This window comes from Lagopus leucura, unplaced genomic scaffold, assembly GCF_019238085.1.
Source record: "Lagopus leucura isolate 7727_CA_CO unplaced genomic scaffold, USGS_WTPT01 Super-Scaffold_73, whole genome shotgun sequence".
In the NCBI taxonomy this organism is placed as follows: Eukaryota; Metazoa; Chordata; class Aves; order Galliformes; family Phasianidae; genus Lagopus; species Lagopus leucura.
Genome location: NW_024962252.1, coordinates 25,773,433 through 25,792,816, shown reverse-complemented (window position 1 = coordinate 25,792,816; position 19,384 = coordinate 25,773,433). Strand labels below are relative to the sequence as shown.

Genomic DNA, 19,384 nt, shown 5'->3' with positions numbered 1-19,384 from the left:
ATTGGGTGCCAACACAATTAAGTTTGCAGGTAACTGCTGCCCAGCTCCATCTTTCCACCTTTAGGAAGCAGAAAACAATTTTTAATGCTTTAAGTGCCCCTGGGCTCTATATGAAATGATATTACAAAAGTTTTTGTGACACTGTAGGGATAACATTTTGCTGCGTCTTCCTTCTAAACTTCTGAAAGAGGTTTTTAGACTTCTCTGACTCGTTCTGGATGTCTTTCTGCAAAATAATCCCTGGACAGAAGGCTGCCACTGTTAATACAGGGTGATGAGACTGATGTTCTTAACAAAAGCAAATACCTCTGGCTGAATTAACACTAGTTCTGTGCCTGAAGTGGCACTGCTGTTCAGGGGTAAATTCCCTAACTGTCAATCCATCCATTTGTACCTTGGCTGCATTAACAGAGCAGCCATGGACTGCAAACCCTGTTCCTTCCACTTAAACCCATCAAGTGGGGGAATGTGCAAGATGGGGATGCTTAGTCCCAGACACAGGCAAAACTTGGATGTGCGAAACCAAAGCCTCCAAGCAGCTGCTTCCATCTCCAGCCCTGCTGCCACTGCTTCTGAGTAGAAGCTCTGGGAGACACAAATGAAGAGTCAAAATTTTTTTGCTTTTTTTTTCCATCAAAAGAATGCATGTTCCTGTTCTAGATAGCATGTAGTGGGCAAAATGGAACCAAGATGATGTTATGGGCAACTTGCATGGAGTTCAATCAGGAAAACACAGAGAATTCTTCAATTCAGCAGAATTTACCTGGAAAGTCTGTTTGGTTCTGTGCAGCAGTTCTCACACTGAAGACTTTCAGCCAAGCACACGCGAACACACACAGAAACACAGTATTGCTAATCTTCCTTTGTTCTGGAGCAAGAAGGAGAACACTGCTGGGGTGAAGGGATTAACTGAGCAATTTGGTGTAGACTTACAGAAAGGTAGAGTTCATGCCGTACATCTTACCTTCCCATTAACCACTTGGGCAATGCAAACTGCCTGCATGAGTAATCCCGCCCAAATGCTGTCAAAGAATTTCTTCTCACATTGGCAATTAAAAGTAACAAAACCTTTTCCTTCGAAAAATACTTACTTGTCATTAAAAGCACAGTGCATTTTCATGAGCTGAATTAATGCTTTTATTAGCTGGAGAATCACCAGGATCAGTCATAATTAGAATGATTTCTGAAACTCATACAAATATTTCTGAATTTCCCACAACATGATGCACCCTAATTACATTTCATTCTACAGTTTTCAATGACTTAACAAAAATTCCACATTCGAGTACAACATAAGAATAACAAATACAGAATACTCCTCTACTCTAAAAAACAGCCTGCACTGGTAAAGATCTATTTCCACTTTATCCACGGTATGTAGGCAGCTTAATAAAGAAAATACAGCCTTGATCTAGTGTCCATTAATTAGGGGAAGAGATGTAAAAAGAATCTGACATTGATGCAAATAATTCATAGTTTATATATATATATAAGAGCATGATGATGAATATCCTATGTACCTTTCTGAACTGAAAAGTGTTACTCCTACTATTCCTTCACCAGAGTGGTATTCTCCAGAATGAGCTTCTGCCTACCCTCCTTCTGAAGTTTGCAAGCGGTAACAACTTGAAAGAGAAAAGAAATAAGATGCATATAAAATAGCATCAAATCCTACCAGCCTACCTAATGCTCTGTGGCGCTGCTATAATTAATACTGCTAAAGTTTCACTGCCACATGCTGGGAAGTCAAATTAAACGCTGCCTCTCACTAGCCAGTCCTTGCTCGGACTCTCAGGGATGGCCTAGTTTAAATTGGAATAAAGGGGCAGCTCGGATCCCTTCTGGGTCAGCTCTCCAGCCACTGCCAGCTGGCCTGTGGCCAAGGGCAGCACTCACTCTAGCAGATGAACACAGGTGCCACTGAGCGCTTTGGTTCTCCTGGGCAAAGTACAGGGCCCTGACCAGCCTGGCGGTGCTGTGGCCCCCATGGTTCCCTCCATACAAGGCTGCCCTTGAACACTCGGGCCCAGGGAGGTCGTGGCTCCAAGGCCTTGGGGTGCTGGGAGGCCAGAAGCCTTCAGCAGGCTGCCGCTGCCCCTCTGAGCATGTTTATTTTAATGGCTGCCAGGCCCCGCCAGCGGATATGAGATACAGCGCTCCTGCTTTCAGCCTGCGCTCATGTGTACACACATCCCGATTTTAAAAGCTTCCTGCTTCTTCTTTTTTTTTTCTTTTTTTCCTTTCAATAACCGCCTTGGCACAGGACTCTGCACCGTTCTCCTGGCCTCTCACTTTCCAGCAGGCACAGGGCTCCCCAGTACAGCAATGGCTCCGCGCGGTTCCCCGGGTGGGGACAGAAGGTGATTGAAGGAGATCGCGGGCTGCAACTCGTACTTTTCGAGTCCTTACTCCCACAACACCCCCAAACCCTGCCGGGAAGCGAGGCCATTCTGCGCGGCGGTGCCCCCTGCAGCGCTCGCCGCCCGGGAGGGGGCGCCATTGTCACGCGGCAGCGAGCGGCGGCGGCGGGCGGTCGGTGGGGCCTTCCCCGTTGTACCGGGGGTCAGCGGCACCGGGCGCACCCTCGGGGCTTTTTCGGGCGGGAGGCGCCGCCTGTGCTCGCCCTGTTCGGTGCACGCACATTGCGGGTACGGCAGCCGCACACAAACCCTACCCCCGCGGAGTGTGATGGGGAGATCTAAAATGAGAGGAGCTAAAGCTGAGGAGGGTCGCCCTACGCTCCATCTTCGTCACCCCCCTCCTATCCCCCCCCTTCCTCCCCCTTCCCCCCCCACGTTGGCGGAGCGCCCGCTCGGGGCGGCAGCGCGTCACAGCGCCGGGCGCCCTCATTGGCCCCACGCGCCGCGCGTCACGAAGCCCCGAGCGGTGACGCAACGCCCGCACGCTTCCTCCCCCCCACCTCCCTCCGTAGCCGCTTTCTCCCCGCGCAACCTGCGCGTGCGCTGCGCGGGGGGCGCAGGAGGCGCTGCGGCGCGTAGCAGCCGTGCAGCGCCGGTGGCTGCGCGCAGCGGGATCGGATAAGGTGTGCGCTTTGGGCTCCCGGAGCAGGTGAAAACCAGGCAAATAACATTATTCAAATTGAACATTAAAAAAAAAAAAAAAATTAAAATTACACGTATGTGTTAAATATTTCCCTCCCCTCCGCAATCACCACACTTTTCAGGCAGCTTCTCCCAACGCACGGCGCTGCCCCGTTACAGCGCTTTCGGGGGATCTCCTCCTCGCAAAGGCTCCGAAAATCGCGTCGGGCAGCGCGCAGCTCCGAGCCGCATTCCGGCGCTCTGCTACGGAGCCGGCTGCGCCTGGAGCGTAAGGGAACGCCGCGGGGGCGGTGAAAGGGGTTAAAAATCAGGAATCTAATAATAAGAAGGGAATGCCTGGCAGCCGTGGGCGCGCACCTTGCCCCGCGGAGGGGTACACTTGTTGCCTCCCCCCTCGGCCAGCAGCCAGAGCCAGCTGGGAGGGACGCTGCGCAGCGCTGCGCCGCGCGGTGCCAAACCGCGCCGTGCCCGAGCCGTGCCGAGCCGCGGGGCGGCCCGTGGGTGCGCACGGGGTGGGCGTGCCGGGGGCACCGGCGAGGCCGGCCATGCAGATGGAGGGGGCGGGACGCGGGCGCCGTGACTCGGAGCCCCGGAAGAGCGGAGAAACCCCGTATAAAAACTACTGGGGACCTTCCCCGGGCAGAACTACGAAAGCTCCGGAGACGGCGGCGGCGAGCGGGGCGGCGCGGCGCGGGGCGGCCTCACCGACAGCGCGGGGCGGCCTCAGCCCCAGCGGGGGGCGAGGGCAGCGGCGGCTCCGCAGGTCGGGCGCTCCCCCTGCCCGCACCGCGTCTCCCGCGTTCATTTCATTTCATTTTTATTTTTTCTTTCCCTTTTTTAACCGGAGCCGTGGGTGCGTGCCCCCGGCGCCTCGGGGGCGGGGGGGGCTGCCGGCGCTGACCGCTCGCTTTTCCTCTCTTGCCAGGCGCGGAGGAAGGGCAGCGAGGAGCCGCAGCGGGGCCGGGCAGCCCGCGGAGGCCGCGCACCATGGCGGACGATGAGAAGGCCGGCGGGGGTTACGCGGGAGGCTGCGAGAGCGCGCACTGCAACGTACTGAGCTGGGAGCAAGTGCAGCGGCTGGATCGCATCCTCAGCGAGACCATCCCCATCCACGGCCGCGGCAACTTCCCCACGCTGGCCATGCAGCCCCGGCAGATCGTCAAAGTGGTGCGGAGCCGGCTGGAGGAGAAGGGCATCGGGCTGCGGGACGTGCGGCTCAACGGCTCGGCCGCCAGCCACGTCCTGCACCAAGACAGCGGCCTGGGCTACAAGGACTTGGACCTCATCTTCTGTGCCGACCTCAAAGGGGAAGCCGAGTTTCAGACTGTGAAGGACGTGGTCTTGGACTGCCTCTTGGATTTCTTGCCCGAGGGGGTGAATAAGGAGAAGATCACGCCGCTCACCCTCAAGGTAAGCCCACAGAGCTGCTCGTTGAGCGTGCGGAGCGCGCAGGTGTAGCGCCCGCTGCGAGCAGGGCGTGCGGGGCGCTCCGTCCGTGCCCACCCGACACCCACTGGTGACATTACCCCACCTTTGGAAGCTGAGCTTGCAGGAAGGTGCCCTGTCTGTTGCTCCTCGGCTCACCTTCCTCGGAGCCATGTAGTTTGCCGGGAGCATTGACCCACCCGGCGTGCCCGGATGCCCTGGTGGTGCGGTGCCCGCTGTCCCAAACCCGAGGTGGTGGGAGGCGAGCAGGAGGCTGCCGCTGGCTCTGCTCACATCGCTGTCTGTCTCAGTGCCCCGGCGGTGTTCCCTCTCCACATAGACAGCTCGCTCCGGTTTATTAAGGCTGCGTGCCAAATGCCTTTGAGATTTTCAGAGGGGCAGTTTGGAAGCTGCGCTGAAGGAACGGGGTTGAAGAGAGAGAACATTTGCTGAGTGTTTTTTTTTTAATTATTATTATTAGTAATAGTATTTCGGGGGAGCTGAGAGGGTGGGAAGTGGAAGCTGTTGTTTAAAAAAAAGATATAATAGCAGTGACCTTTTGTGTGTGGGTGCACAGCTGTTTGGCATGCGCACCCTCGGGTTTGCATGCATATGTATTTAGAAGTGCTTGAAAGAAGCAGAGGTGCCAAGGACTTCTCTTGCACGACAGCCCCAACAGGACATCCCCATGTCATCCCTGTGCAGTGACAGTGCTCCCATGCTGCATGTCCCCTCCGGTCCCTACCTGCAGGCTCCTTTCATGCACTGCTAGGGCTGGGTAGAGATGGCAAGTGGCTGCAAGGGGGTTTGCTCATATTCTCTTTGCACTTGTAGGAAGCTTACGTGCAGAAAATGGTCAAAGTATGCAATGATTCTGACCGGTGGAGTCTCATCTCCTTGTCCAACAACAGTGGCAAGAATGTGGAGCTGAAGTTCGTGGACTCTCTGAGGCGGCAGTTTGAATTCAGTGTTGATTCCTTCCAAATCAAGCTGGACTCCCTGCTGCTTTTTTATGAATGCTCAGAGAATCCAATGACTGAGACATTTCACCCGACCATCATCGGCGAGAGCGTCTATGGGGATTTCCAAGAAGCTTTTGATCACCTCTGCAACAAGATCATTGCTACCAGAAACCCCGAAGAGATCAGAGGAGGCGGTTTGCTGAAGTACTGCAACCTTTTGGTAAGGGGCTTTAGGGCTGCCTCTGAATCCGAGATTAAATCCCTGCAGAGATACATGTGCTCGAGGTTTTTCATTGACTTCTCAGACATTGGAGAACAGCAGAGGAAGCTGGAGTCCTACTTGCAGAACCACTTTGTGGGATTAGAGGACCGCAAGTATGACTATCTCATGACCCTTCATGGTGTGGTGAACGAGAGCACAGTGTGCCTGATGGGACATGAGAGGAGACAGACGCTGAATCTGATCACCATGCTGGCCATCCGGGTCCTAGCCGAGCAGAATATCATCCCCAATGTGGCCAATGTCACCTGTTATTACCAGCCAGCCCCATACGTAGCAGATGCCAACTTCAGCAATTACTATATTGCCCAGGTGCAGACAGTGTTCCCATGCCAGCAGCACACGTACTCTACCTGGCTGCCCTGTAATTAAGGATCAAAATTAGTAGACCCAGTGGGGAGAACCTTTTCTAATGCGTAGAAAGGGGCAATGAGCCCCTTTGAAATGGGGTGTTTTGTGCAATGATGATCTGCTCTGGTTTTCAAGCTTGGTGAAAGCTTGTGGTTCTTCTAACAAACAATGGGAGCATGATCTAGAAAGAACCCCAAAATAATTGGATCCTACCCAGAGCACAAGAGGCCTGTCATTAAAAGCAACCAGCTTCCCCTGAGATAAGTGAGGGAGGAATGCTTGATGACAATATGGGTTGGCAGTATCTGCTCCCATAGCTTTGGCATAGAGAAGATGGGAAAGCCTTATTTCTTTTGTTTTTATTCTTACTCTAGAATGGGATCTGCAAAAGGGAGAATATGAAAGAAACAAAAAAACCAACAAAAAAAAAAAACTCAAAAAAACAATTATATATATATATTCAGGAATTAAAAGTAGAGGCATAAAGCAGAGATAAGCTGAATTAAAATGTATATTGGAATTACTGCATTTGGGGCTTGCAGCAAGTGCCGTCTATGGATTGACAGTGTAGAATGTATAGCTTGCTTGAATAGAGAATGCTTTATCAGAAACAGCTTGCTCCAAATGAACAGTAGTAGATTGGTACAGTTAGAAAAACAGAAACACGCATGATGGCAAAGTCCATTATTTCCAGCTGTGTGTGCGTGCCTCCCATTTTTAAAATGTGAGAATGCAGGGAGAACAGCTGTGGCAAACTAAGTATGCTCAAGGACCAAAGATTTCACAAATAAGTTATCTGAGCAAAGAAGACACAGTAGAGTATATATAAAAATATATATATATATATATATAAAAAACAAAACAGAAAAAAAAAGATGTTGCTATATTTGTACACACCAATAGTAATCAAAAGTGCCTGATGCCTTCATAAAATTTGAAGTGAGAAAAATCTAGTTTTGTGATTTAACCATGCATTTTGTTTTATCAGGGACACAAGGATTAAAAAGCAAAACAACCATAAGCTTGTGAATAAGTGGTGGAGGAAATGCCCTATTTTTTTTCTTGGCAAATACTTGTATAGAGTAAATGTTATGTCGGTGTGCTATTATCCTAGGTACGTGTGTGTTTGTGTGTATATATGTTTGTGTGTGTATATATGTACATGTTATATGTGTATATCTATATATATACACACACAATATATATTAATGTGGTCTAGGAAAATGTAGCAATTAAGGAATGTTTAAATAAAGTACTATGTGTTTTCCAGTTTGCAACAGGATGTCATAGGACAGTGGGCACTTTGCAGTGAATTTTTAACCCACACCTGAGAAATTTGGAGTAAATGAACCAGTCAGGATTAAGGTGGGATTTGGATAATGTCTTTGGTGCAAGAACAAGGATTACAGTAATTCAGTGGATTGCTTGTGAGCCATAATTCCACAAACAGAAACATATGACTACCTGATTTTTTTTTTTTAAACTATTTTGTACTGTAATGCCATTTTGACATTTAACCCACTAATGTTGTGACTGCATACCTCCATTATGTGTAATTCAGTGGAACGTGGATCAAAGATAGGTTTATTTAAACCCCCTGACAGCTAAAGGATATTGTATTAGTTGGAGATTTGAACACTAATTGTTAATATTTAAAGGAGTATTTTAATAGAATGCGTGATGCATTCCAGGACCACTAGAATTTAGTAAATGTGAAGTGAACCCTTTTTAAGAGTTGCACGATTGCTTAAAATTATATTTTATATATATATATATATTATATATATATATATTTTTATGCAAATATTAAACATCTTTGATCTGGTTGTCACACTGCATTTACAAGTTCAGTACTGTACTTTATTTAAATGGAATCACTTTACATTGGAACAATACCTATTCACTTTCATTTCCTCTCCCAAAAGACCAGCAGGGGGAAAATGAAACCTCTGCTGTTGTTTTCACTTCAGTGCCATCCCTGAAGGTGTTAGATTTTTGTTGGGCTTTGAAACCCCAATAACTCAATGACACTTGACTCTGATATTTTGCTATTTTTTACTGAGGGGGGGGGGAAAAAAAAGAAAAGGGAATTCAGGGTTTTGAGAGAAAACTGTGCATCTTTGCATGGTCTCGTGTGTGTGGAGGCAGGAGCTAGAGAGAACAGGGCTCGTGTCCCGGCTGTGTTTTCCCTACGGAGCTACTAAGGTACATCTATTTTTGTCGCGCTTTGTACTTTTAACTCTGAAGGCAATCTAGCGGGAACCTGATTTGTTTACAGAAGCACCTTCCCTGTGAATTCTTCAGGAAATGTACAATCTGTTTCATTGCCCTTTGCTGTGTTTGCTCGGAGACCTTGTCCCCGCCAACCCTTCCTCCCCCCTGAGGCCTTCCTCCTCTCTGAGGCCAGAGCAGGGCCCGTGTTACAGGGGCCGGTGTCGGCTGGCAGAGCTGGAAGGTGCTGGCCAAAGCGTTGCACTGCCGGCAGCTCAGGGAAGGTTCCTAGCGGAAGCACGGGGAGGGCTGGGGAAATAGGATCAGCTGGTAATGTGGTATGTCTTCTCTCGCCGCAGCTATTTGCAGCAAATAAATGAGTCATCTGCTCTTCTGAGGGGGGCTGAGAATCTATAGCTGTGCCACAACGACAGAATGCTGATAGTACATGACAAAATGTATTTTTCCATCGAAGGACCCTTTTTCCATTGCTTAGAAGAAAGTTTTGATTTACTTCCTCTCCGCTCAAATTTTATTGTGTTTTTATGATTGACAGCAGCTAGTTACCTTATAGTGCATGCAGCAGGGCTCTGAGCTAAACTGCACCTTTCAGCGTTTGCATTTTGATACATATATAATATGTTTTTATATATATTATATAGGTATTCTGGATCTGTTTTGCATATGTTAATGAGCAAGTGGTGGAACTGGTGGAGCTTTGTTGTAACTGTGATGGGAGTTTAAAAGGTGCCTGGTGTTAGAGGTGGGAAGAAGGTGTGAGCTCAGGCCAAGAATTAAATAAGAACCCCTTTTCAAAGCTGGTTTATTCCTGCGGTTTGCACACCTTCCTCTCCATAAAGTCTGACTTTTTAAAACTGTTTCCCCCTCCCGCCCTTCGTTACACTGATACTTTTAAAGTTAACAACCACATTCTTGCTTTGTAGACTTCATTTTTCTCATCCAATCAGCTGCAAGGCTACAACTTGCTGCAAGAGACAGTGTCCCTTTTAAAGCGCTGAACTGATTAAAAACATTGACCTGATTACAGTAAAACTGTTTGTGCTGCAGCTGAATTTATTGCTAACCGAGAGGGAGCTAAACTTGGTTCAGTAGAGCTATCGCGAAACAACTGAGAGCTTTGAAATTGGATTTTTTTTCTTAGATGTAGCTGTCTCCCCAGTGCAAGAACACTTCCTCCAAAAATAGAAGGGCAGTTAAACGACCAAAAAGATGATATTTTTATAGTTTTATTGCACTTACTGAAAATATTTTTGTTTTGTCTTGCACAAAGGCCTTCATACAAATCTTTGAAACACCTCTTACTTAGTGCTTGGTTTGCATTGTGTGAGAAGCTCCTACCAGTTTCAAAAAAAGCTTTTTTTTTTTTTTTTTTTTTTTAATTGAGAAAATGAAGTGTGTTAGATAAAACTGCACAGAAAAGGAAAAACTGTAATTGCCTATTCAGCTCTATTTGAATATATTCTTTTGTATGGTTTTCTTTATGCAGAGAGTTTCCTTTGCGAGAACGAAAATCAGTGTACTGTTTTGCTGTTGTAATAATGGTTTGCTAACAAAATAAATAGTTTAAAAAAAAAAAAAAAAGCCTGCAAATTTCAAGACAGCTTGGCTGAAGCACTGCAGGCTCCTGCAGTCCGTAGGAGTCTGTGCAGATTTGCTTTCCCTCAGATTTCCATACAACTGTTGCCTTCTGCAAGGCATCCTGTTGCAGCAAACTGCTCCTTGGATTGCTCTTTTGGAACATTTTGACTATAGGCGTTGTCAGAGAAAGAAAAAGAGCTGATGGGAAACAGACTCTGGAGGGAACAGATTGTGAATTTTGTTTACAGCATCCAATATTTGGATTTTTTTTTGTAAATAAAAAGAAGTTATTTTTTTCTATTGATTTGTGTCTTCTGTCTTCCGTGTCTGAAATAGCTCTGGCTTGCTCCTGGTGAATACCAACTTGCTTCCATCAAAAAAGGGAGAGAGCAGCACTTTGCTGGGAAGAGCAGCATTGGGCTGCTTTCTGATGGGAGCACAATCCGTTATGAGAACTTTGCTCAATTCCAATGGGCTTAGCTGCAGAGAAACCTCCCCACCAGCACCAAAACCAGTGTAGTGCTTGTCAGGCTGTGTTAAAGCTCTGAAGCCTAGCAATACTCCTGCTGTCTTCGTGGTTTAGGCAGTGTGACCAAAATTTCCTAGTGGTGCCTGGTAGTTCAGGATGGTGAAGCACCCTGCTGGCAGCCACACAAAGGTCCTCGGTGTTTCAGCAGCCCTGTAGGGCTAGGGGTGCTGCTCCCTGAATAGAAATATGGGCCCTATTGTAGCAGAAGGCCGAACGCGGCAACTTGGGAGCAGGGATTTGCCTACCCACTGGATACAGCTGCTGAATCAGTCCAATTCTTCCCCAGACTCAATGTTTGCTCTCCTTGCCTGCCCTACAGTGCTGTCCTTGTCAGCAGAGGTATTTGCTGTGTTTACAGGGGAGATGCTTCTGTAATGAAGGCTAATTTCCTCCAAAGGCACTTCAAGGGAATATAAAATATTAATTTACAATGCTCACGGCAACACTTTTTAAACCAGGGTGCCTCAGTCTGGCACTAATTTGAAAAACATCAACTAAAACTCTGCAGTATGCAGTTTTTACTGGCCTCATTCATTCAGGGCTCTGGGCTTGGAAGACTTAGCACCGGCTAAGTGCTCGCTTCAATGTGCTTATTGTAATGATGAGTGAACCTGTATTCCCCCAGAAAAACAAACAAATAAACAAGCTGCTAGACTGCTCGTTTATCGGGGCACAGGAGCAGCCCCCTCACCCAGCACTGGGCACTTGCACAGTGTCTCCTTTGAGAAGCCAGCCGGCTGAGGCTGAGTGATGCAGCCGGAGGAGGACACGGTCGGCATCCTTACCGCCCTGTCCTTCCATGGTGCTGCCAGGAAAGGCAGGAGGACGTGGCCCAATGCTTCCTCAGGCTAGCTTGCTCAGTTCTGAAGTATTTTAGGCAGTCTGGCAGAGGTGCCTGCAATGCCTGAAGACGCAAGTGGAAATTGGAGGCCTGGAAACCATCTAAATTCAAATGTCTTTTGACATTTGTCTCTCAAAGCCCAAGCCTGATTGGATACTCTTACCTTCGGAGTTTCTCCATGACTTTTTTTTTCTCTCTTTTTTTTTTTTTTTTTTTTTTTGTGAGGGGGAGGGGACATGAATGCCAGCTGAGTATTGAGAATGTGGAGACTCCACCTTTCCCAAACAGAGGAGGAATACGATATATGATGGAGACAGAGCCAGCTGAATGCTGTGCTTTAGTAGGTTGGATTTTTTTTGAGGAGGGAGGAGCACTGGTGACCACAGAAGGGGGAAATCAGAATGAGGGTGTGAGACCCTCAATCACCTGACAAGCCACGTCAAAGGGAGACCATGTTAACAGATTAAGTTAGGAGTCAAGAAATGGCTCAAATCTTTGTGCTCTGCTAAAATGAACATAATCAGAGAAGCTGTCACTTTGAAAGATAAGCAACGGTCTGCAGGGTTTTTTTTGGCTGAAGCAACACATTTTTATTTTATTGCTTTTGAAAAAGAAAAATCCCCAGGAACCTCTTTGCCCAGGAAAGAAGATGAGCATAGTCTAAATCAACCCTGCATCCTCTAGTAGATATATGTGGAATCCCTGAAAGGCAGTAAGTAGATAATACTGAGTTCAGTACTATAAACCTGCTCTTGGGAAACCCCCATGAAACCTCTGCTGAGATTTTTGTAGTACAGTCGCATAAGCTTTGTTCCCAAGTGTTTTTATGGATCCCAACATACCTTCCTAAAACTGCCACAACTTCCTCCCTTTATATTATTTATTTTTAGTAAAATTAAATACAAATGGTTACATGCTCTTAGATAGAGCACAGTCTATAGCTGTGAGCTGTTGCACTGAGATAGTAGTATCCCTTCTTGGAGATCTTTAAAAACTGCCTCAACATATTCCTGAGTAGCCTGCTCTAGGTGTCCCTGTTTGAGCAGGTATTGGAGCAGGTGAACCCGGAGGACCATTTGAACCCAATCCATTCTGACATTCTGTGATTACAGCTAGTGTAGTTTTGTAGGAAAACTTTAAACTTCTACAGAAGCATGTTAGAAGCAGCTCTGTATGCGGGACCCTAATCCTTACATATGGAGCAGGAGAACAAAATCAAAATCTGCATTTTTAGACAGGAAATGCTAACTCTTCAAAGGCCTACTAAAACATGAGGAACAGACTCATCTCCAGTATAGTCTTTGGCTACAAAATTGATTGTTTTATGGATGTGCAATTCCACCATTTCATGCTGGGCTATTTCACTAGGACATGCAATGCAAGTACACGTCAGAAAATCTTCCTTTTTTTGTTGTTTTGGTTGAAAAACTTCATCCCAAATACGCACTTAAATATTGTGCACAAAACAGTTATTCTTCAGGATTAAAAGTTCCCTTAGATTCCTGTAACAGCTTGACAGACATAAATCTCTTCTTGTCAAGAGAGTAGTAGGACTAAACATGCTCACCCTTCTTTTGGATTTGGAGGTTGATAACTCTTTTGGATGAACTGTTCTCCTGATTATTAAGTTTGTCTTCCTAAGCATGGAAAAATACAGAATGACCAGAGTTTTAAAAAATAGAAACCTCAATGTCTAAACCTACACAGGCCTATCTCTGTTCAGCTTCTCCTATGCAAGATGTAGAACTGAGTCCTTTCCAAAGTCAAACTAATGCAAAGATAGTTGCTAACTTATAACTATGTTTTGGAGACATCTAGCTTATTGATTCTGGTGTGTATGTCTAGTTACCCTCCTGCCATTTGAACAAAGATGATGGGAGGGGCCTGAAACAGGAAGTCAGAGGTTCCTGATGGAGATGTATATAGCTCTGCAACACTCTTCTCTCATTTACCTTCATCAGCGAAGTACTTTAAGAGCACTCCTGTATCTGCAGTGATCACATGGCCTCCTTTTTCACTGTAATTCCCTTGATTGAGTCTTTCCCTCAATCCAGGGCATCCATGGAGTTCCTGCAGTGCTTTCTGATGTGGAAAAGTAATTGCAAGGTAATCTTTCTATAATTCCAACTGTTCTTAATTCAACTCAAACTCTGAGGGAAAAAAAGGTAAAAACACATTTTTTTTTTTTTTTTTAAGCTTGTTTTTCTTGAGTATTTTCTCTTGTTCTCCCTTCTCTGTTGCTGTTCTTTGCATGTTTCTATGTTGTCTTTTCATCCTGATTGTTGCATCAGAAATGGAGAGGCCAGCAGTGTGAGCTCTTCAACTTAGCAGTAGTTCAGCTGCTGCCTGGAATATTAGAGCCACTGACATAATGTCTATGCTAGATGATTTGTTAGCTGAGATTCAGTAACAGGTGTGTAACTTATCACTGTAAGTAGAGTTTCTGGGTATCCTGTGAAATGCTATTGAGACATATTTGAGATGAAGTTTTCAACTTAGTTCCTCGTAACACAGGGAGTTATGCATACAGGCTTGTACAAGCAGTTCCTCGGTCATTTCAAGAAGTGCAGGGCAGGGTAACAGTTACATGAATTAAAGATTTAGCAGATCAACAATTATGATTAATGGAGAAAAAAGTATGCTGCAAGGTACTTGTTGGAAATATCAATATCCAAACTAGAAGAAAGTACATTTCTTACTCAGCTTTAAAGATTCTCTCTGGGTTGTAGGAGGTTGTTCATGCACTGCAAAGCAAACACTGGGCTTTGTCTTGAAGTACACACTAGAGAAGCATATACATTTAATCCTCCTCACTCTGTGCTTTTTCATATAGAAGAAAACAATGAGTACATAATAATACTCTGCTTTGTGATAGTGATGTGAACTATGACTTGACTGATTTTCATAAAGGCTGTTTATAAATAATACTATAAATGTCAGCCAGTGGTGGAAGTGAAACTTAAGAGCTTGGGCCTTACTTCTTGCCAGCTATGAAATGCTCTCTTTCCTTTTTTATGGAACTGTAAAATTGAATTGCACATTTTTTTTAGCTTTCCAACGTGCTTTTCATTTCTTCCCAGCCCTCTGCCACCAATGATGTCAATTATTCAAGGCTGGGTTTTCTCATCTGCCAGATTCATTCTGTGTCTGTGTGAGCCAAAGTCACAGTCCCTTGTGGGGATTTGCAGAGACATTTGTCCTGTGTACCAGGAACTTGGGGAGTAGCATCTGCTTTCTTGCAGCCAACATGTGTCTTCATGTCTTTCACACTGCTTAAATTTATTCAAAAATCATAGAAATCCCATTAACTTGAAACTTGTCAAATTTCATCCAAAACTGAGACAGCCTCATTTTTGTTTCCAGGGTCTTAGAGATGTCACTTGTCTTGTGCCATTCGCTGAGGGAGAATATCTATTTTATATCTGAATGAAGAATGCAGCATCTGCCTTGGATTGTGTTATTGCAGTCATTTGTATAAAGGCGACTCATTAGGCAGTGGAGACTTTGCAGGACTGAGCTGTTAGCCACACCAGTGATGGCTTCTTCTCCTATGAGGAGAGGAAAAAGGGCTTTGAGTACTGATGAGGAACTACTGACAGTCTCTCTGGCACATGCTCTCACAGTATTGGAGAGGCTTAACACTGATCAGGATATACTTATTTTCTAGTGATTTTGGAGTAGTCATGACTGCTGCAGGTCTCCTGATGTATTTACTCGTATTTTGGTTAGTTACAATACACATTACCGACCAATACGTATGTAAGTGTAAGTATTGTTTCAAACAGATCCTCTGTGATCAGACGATATTTTGTATAAGAAGTAGAAAGGTGTCCAGCAGATGTTCTGTACTGCTAAAAGCTTGCTTTTCAAGCTCTCAGTCTTTCTTATTGGGTGGCATCCTCTGTCCTCTCAGAAATGCCTTCCCACAGCAATAAGAGCATCCAGGAATGATGGAATGATGGGAATGATCTGATGGAATTCTGGCTGGTGCAACAGGCTCCTGAGCTAAAGCTGCTGGGACCAACAGAGTTTTGCTGCGGATGAGGTTGCAGCATCCACCCCAGCACTCGTAGAGGCATGCACACAATGCAGATTCGGTAGCTGCTCTTGACCCTAGCACTACTTGCTACTTCTTTGTTGTTGATTGTTTGCACTGCAATAGCAACTAAAGGGCATAACCAGGTTAGGACCCATTGTACGAGGCACTGTGCAAACAGCTGTGTGCAAGTCCCTTTCCTTAGAGCTTCTCCATATGGGGATTTCAACATCCTCTGTATTTTTCTTTACATTTCTCACTGTAAGTCAACTTACAAGTAAGTTCTTGCTTCTCTAAAAAATGGGACATAACAAAAAATGTTTCCAAAAATGGGACATAACAAAAATTGTTTCCAAAAGAGTCAATTTTCATGGAATATTATTGATTTCTGTATGTTTGTTCACTTGCTAAGAGTATCGTATCAAAGTCTCAGCTTGCCTTTGCTCATGGCTGAAATAATTTGCTCTCTTCAAAAGCTGTGTTCTTGATGCAGTGTGTCTGTATAACTGAGATCTGAAATCAGTCTTGTTTCCATATAGTCAGTGCTGAAACAGATACATTTTTTCCCCCAACTATTGACTGGCAATTTCTTCAGGAAGTGAAATGAAACAACTGTTGAGTAGCAGTGTGTAGCAGTATCGTATGACTCCAGAGCCATGAGTTACAAACGTGTTGAAGAAATGGAGCTTGTACATTGCACCTCTTGAAGCTGAGTTTCCAAACAGTGAGTGGGTCTCCTGGCAGGAGATAATGCTTTTTTTTGTTTCTATGAAGGTATTAATAAACTATTATTATTATTATTATTATTATTATTATTATTATTATTATTATTATTATTTTATAGGCTGTCTACCAGAAAAGTGCATCAGGCTCAAGGGGTTTTCTTAACAAGATAAACTCCATGTTGCAGGGCTCCCTCCACTAGTTGGTCAGTGAATCCCCAAAATGTATACTGACATAAATCCAGAGAGCCTCAGCCCTGACAGCAGGAAATCATTATCCTGGGACACAGTTTTACTCAAACTGTATTACCTCCTTAATATATCAAATTGCAACATTCAGAAAAAATCTTGATATACTAAGCAGTTTATAGACAAAAGTTGTCAGAAAATGGGTTTAATGGCAGCAAACCACTGCATATAATGAGGTTGAGGGGAGGGGAGCCTAATTACAGCTCTCTCTGTAATTCAATAGAATAATTTGAAACTCAGCTGTAGGCCTGTGACTGTAGTGGTGCCCGCAGGAGCCATGTGCTGTGGTTACTGAGCAGTCTATGTTTCCATCTTCTTTGCCTATTCTCAGGGTCTTGGCTGTAAATCACCCATCAGAAACTGGGTGAGTCCACATGTGGTTCGGACCCACAAAGGGCAGGAAAGTCAGAATTAGGGTTGGAATACCCCATTCTGCCTCCCCCACGAGGCTCTTGATCGTGCTAGCAGGAAGGTCTCTGGCCTGCAGCGATCTTCATGTACGTCTTCACAGTATGATTGCTAGTTAATATGAGGTACTTCTGTGAGATGTAATTCCCTTTCTCTATCCCAAATAAAATATAATGCAGTAAGAGCACTGGCAGAAGTTTGGCTTATGTCTCTGATGTGATAAAGATTAATGGATATTTTTCCCTGAGAGCTTGGCAAAAAATATAGGAACATATTCGAATGAGAACTTTACTTACTTCCTGAAAGACGTATGTATTTCTAAATGAGTCCATTTGGTAGGTGTAGTTTAAATAACATGACAGGAAAGGCCAGAATGATAACCTTTCTGGAAAGTATTTCAGAAGTTGCTTACTTTGATTATGCAGTAGACAGAAACATTCACATTTATGAAGGCTGGGATTGTATATATTTAGTTTGCACCAATGATTTTAGATTTAAATTTCTTCTAAACATACTAAAAACAAAAACTGGCAAATCTAACCAAAACCCACTAATTTTCTGGGAAGCAACTGCTTTGCTAGTCATTAACATGGCTATTTCACCACAATGTCCTTCTCACACTAGTGTGAACTGACTGCCCCAAAGCACACAAATAGGGTTTGGTTCAGAAAATGTGCAGGCTGGGGATGTTGTCCATCCTGTCCCTTTTGGTTTGAAGGATGTGTGTAGTACAGAGTGCAGCTTGATTGGTTATTTTCCCCTGAGACCCCCCTTCTGTGTGGCCAGAATCCATCCTTGGTGTCAACAGCCTTTGCAGGACACTGGCAAGCAGTGCCTTGAGTAAGCATGTCCAGGCAAAGGGAGACCATGTGGCTGGCCTTGACCTGTTCAGTAGCTGTGTTGCACAACTAACATGCTGGACATGCACTGGGGAAAATTAATTATGAAACCTTACTTACAATAGAGCTGGCTTATGCCAACCTTTTGCTTACAAAGAGGAGCTGAATTTCAATGGATCTGTAGGAAGAAACTGGTTGTTACTTGGTGGGAGTGTGGATATGGGATTTTGTACACTGCTGTTGATGAGACCTGAGGTGGCCAGGGATTTTAGTTAACCTGCCTGGGCTCTTTTATTGTAACGAACATATCAGAAATTTGTGATGGTCTTTGAAATTCCAAAACCTGTACTGAAGGGAAACTAGGATGTGTTCTAAGAAGAAGGTCAGAAACTGAGAGAGAATCAAAGGTTGCATCACATCTCCTCTTTGGTCTATGTTCTTGCAGATACATGGGATGCCCTGTAGCTTTATCTTCTTGTTTTCAGTTCTGCAACCATGTCCTAGATTGTGTCAGGCATAGTCCCAGGGACAGGCCTCCATCTGGCTGCTCATTTTTTTTCAGCAGTCCTTCGATTTCTGAAGTAGGTCCTTTTTCTCCTTCAAAACTCTCCTCCTTCATGCCTGGCTCACACTACTCTCCAGCAGCTGTCCTCATTTTTTCTGATCTTGGGTTGTCCAGGCAGGAGCTCCACCTGCTTTCAGATTAAGTGACTAAAGAAACCTGAAAACCTAACATCTCCCTTTGACACTCAGCTAAGGTCTTCAAAGGAATTGGAATGTCCCCTAGCGTGCAGAGAAAGACAGCGACCAAAGGAGGCAGAGGTGCTCTGCAATGCTGCAGAGCCCAGGTTCTTAGATGTCCCTGAGTCCCCTTGATTGTGGCTGGCCCTTGCCAACAGTGTGGGTGGTAGAGATGAGTAAGTCTAGAGCTCAGCCAGAAAAGCCTATTTAGGTTCTGGATGAAATTTGTAAAAGTTGTTGGGGAAAAGAACTGGTTTGAATGGACACACTTGAAAATGAAAAGGGAGAGTCAGTGATGGGGAAATACAGTATTGAAACAGAGGATTTAATGATAATTACACTGCTAATTTTGTTTAAGTTTTGTTTGAGATAGTTTATTCTATCTCAAGTAGAGCTAAGTATTTTAAATGTACTTCAACTGCTTTTTTTCATATATGTAGCAAATGCAGAAATAAAAAATGTGTTTTCCACAATGATAGTTCTATTGAGTGTTTTGACATTTCAACGTCCAAATATTTATCTGAAGCTGTGTGGTAAATTTGTTTAGAATAGCAAATTTTTCTGGTTTGCTTGAGAGTGTACATGTTTGTGTATGTGCACGTGCTTGTGGCTGTATGCGCATAAAAACTGGATAATGCATTTTAAGCTTTAAATCACTGTTTTTAATTTTGTGATTCTGAACACAGCTTAGTGAATGCCTATACACTGGCAGTTCAGGCTTCTGCACTGACTGTCTCATGCTTGAAGGAAGGAAGCATGTGCCAACGAAGCTGTCTGCAGGAACTTCCCCCACTCATCACAAAAATCTGCAGATTTAGCAGGTTATCTGGACATCTAGGACTCTGAGAGGGAAAGGTCCAAGGAGGAGGGCTGTGACTGAGGGCTATGACTCTTGGGAAGTCTCTTTACTATTCTGTTGCTTTCCATATAGCTTAATACACACCGAGTACAGTTGGGCCCATTTGTCTCAGGCAAAGCAAGAGCAAGTTTATATTCCTTATTAATCTCTTATGGCCCAAACTTCCTCACTATTTACTCTTCATATACTAATCCTATTTATTTCCTCCTTAATCTCTAGTGGCTTTATTTTATTTTATTTTATTTTATTTTATTTTATTTTATTTTATTT

General features: G+C 44.8%; 1 protein-coding gene and 1 long non-coding RNA gene across 3 annotated transcripts in view; both read left to right on the top strand.

The window, feature by feature from the left end:
• The window catches only part of LOC122184535, a 35,189-nt gene extending 32,698 nt beyond the window's left edge, over positions 1–2,491 (top strand). The window contains exon 3 of one of the 2 annotated variants that reach the window (XR_006180580.1): positions 2,264–2,491. This is a non-coding gene — a long non-coding RNA (uncharacterized LOC122184535). Of the gene's footprint in view, positions 1–1,563 lie in introns of both variants that reach the window. The other variant, XR_006180578.1, reaches the window with a different exon arrangement.
• Positions 2,492–4,007: 1,516 nt separating this feature from the next.
• Positions 4,008–10,194, top strand: TENT5A (terminal nucleotidyltransferase 5A). The gene is made up of 2 exons (XM_042879519.1): positions 4,008–4,472; positions 5,322–10,194. The coding sequence occupies exons 1-2, from the start codon at positions 4,050–4,052 to the stop codon at positions 6,099–6,101; spliced, it is 1,203 nt and encodes a 400-aa protein (XP_042735453.1). The 5' UTR covers positions 4,008–4,049; the 3' UTR covers positions 6,102–10,194.
• Positions 10,195–19,384: the final 9,190 nt, after the last annotated feature.

Bases quoted from the DNA above. Each gene is read 5' to 3' on its own strand.
- TENT5A (XM_042879519.1), top strand. From the start codon at position 4,050: ATGGCGGACGATGAGAAGGCCGGCGGGGGTTACGCGGGAGGCTGCGAG. The intron at 4,473-5,321 runs GTAAGCCCACAG...TTGCACTTGTAG, and splicing joins TCACGCCGCTCACCCTCAAG to GAAGCTTACGTGCAGAAAAT.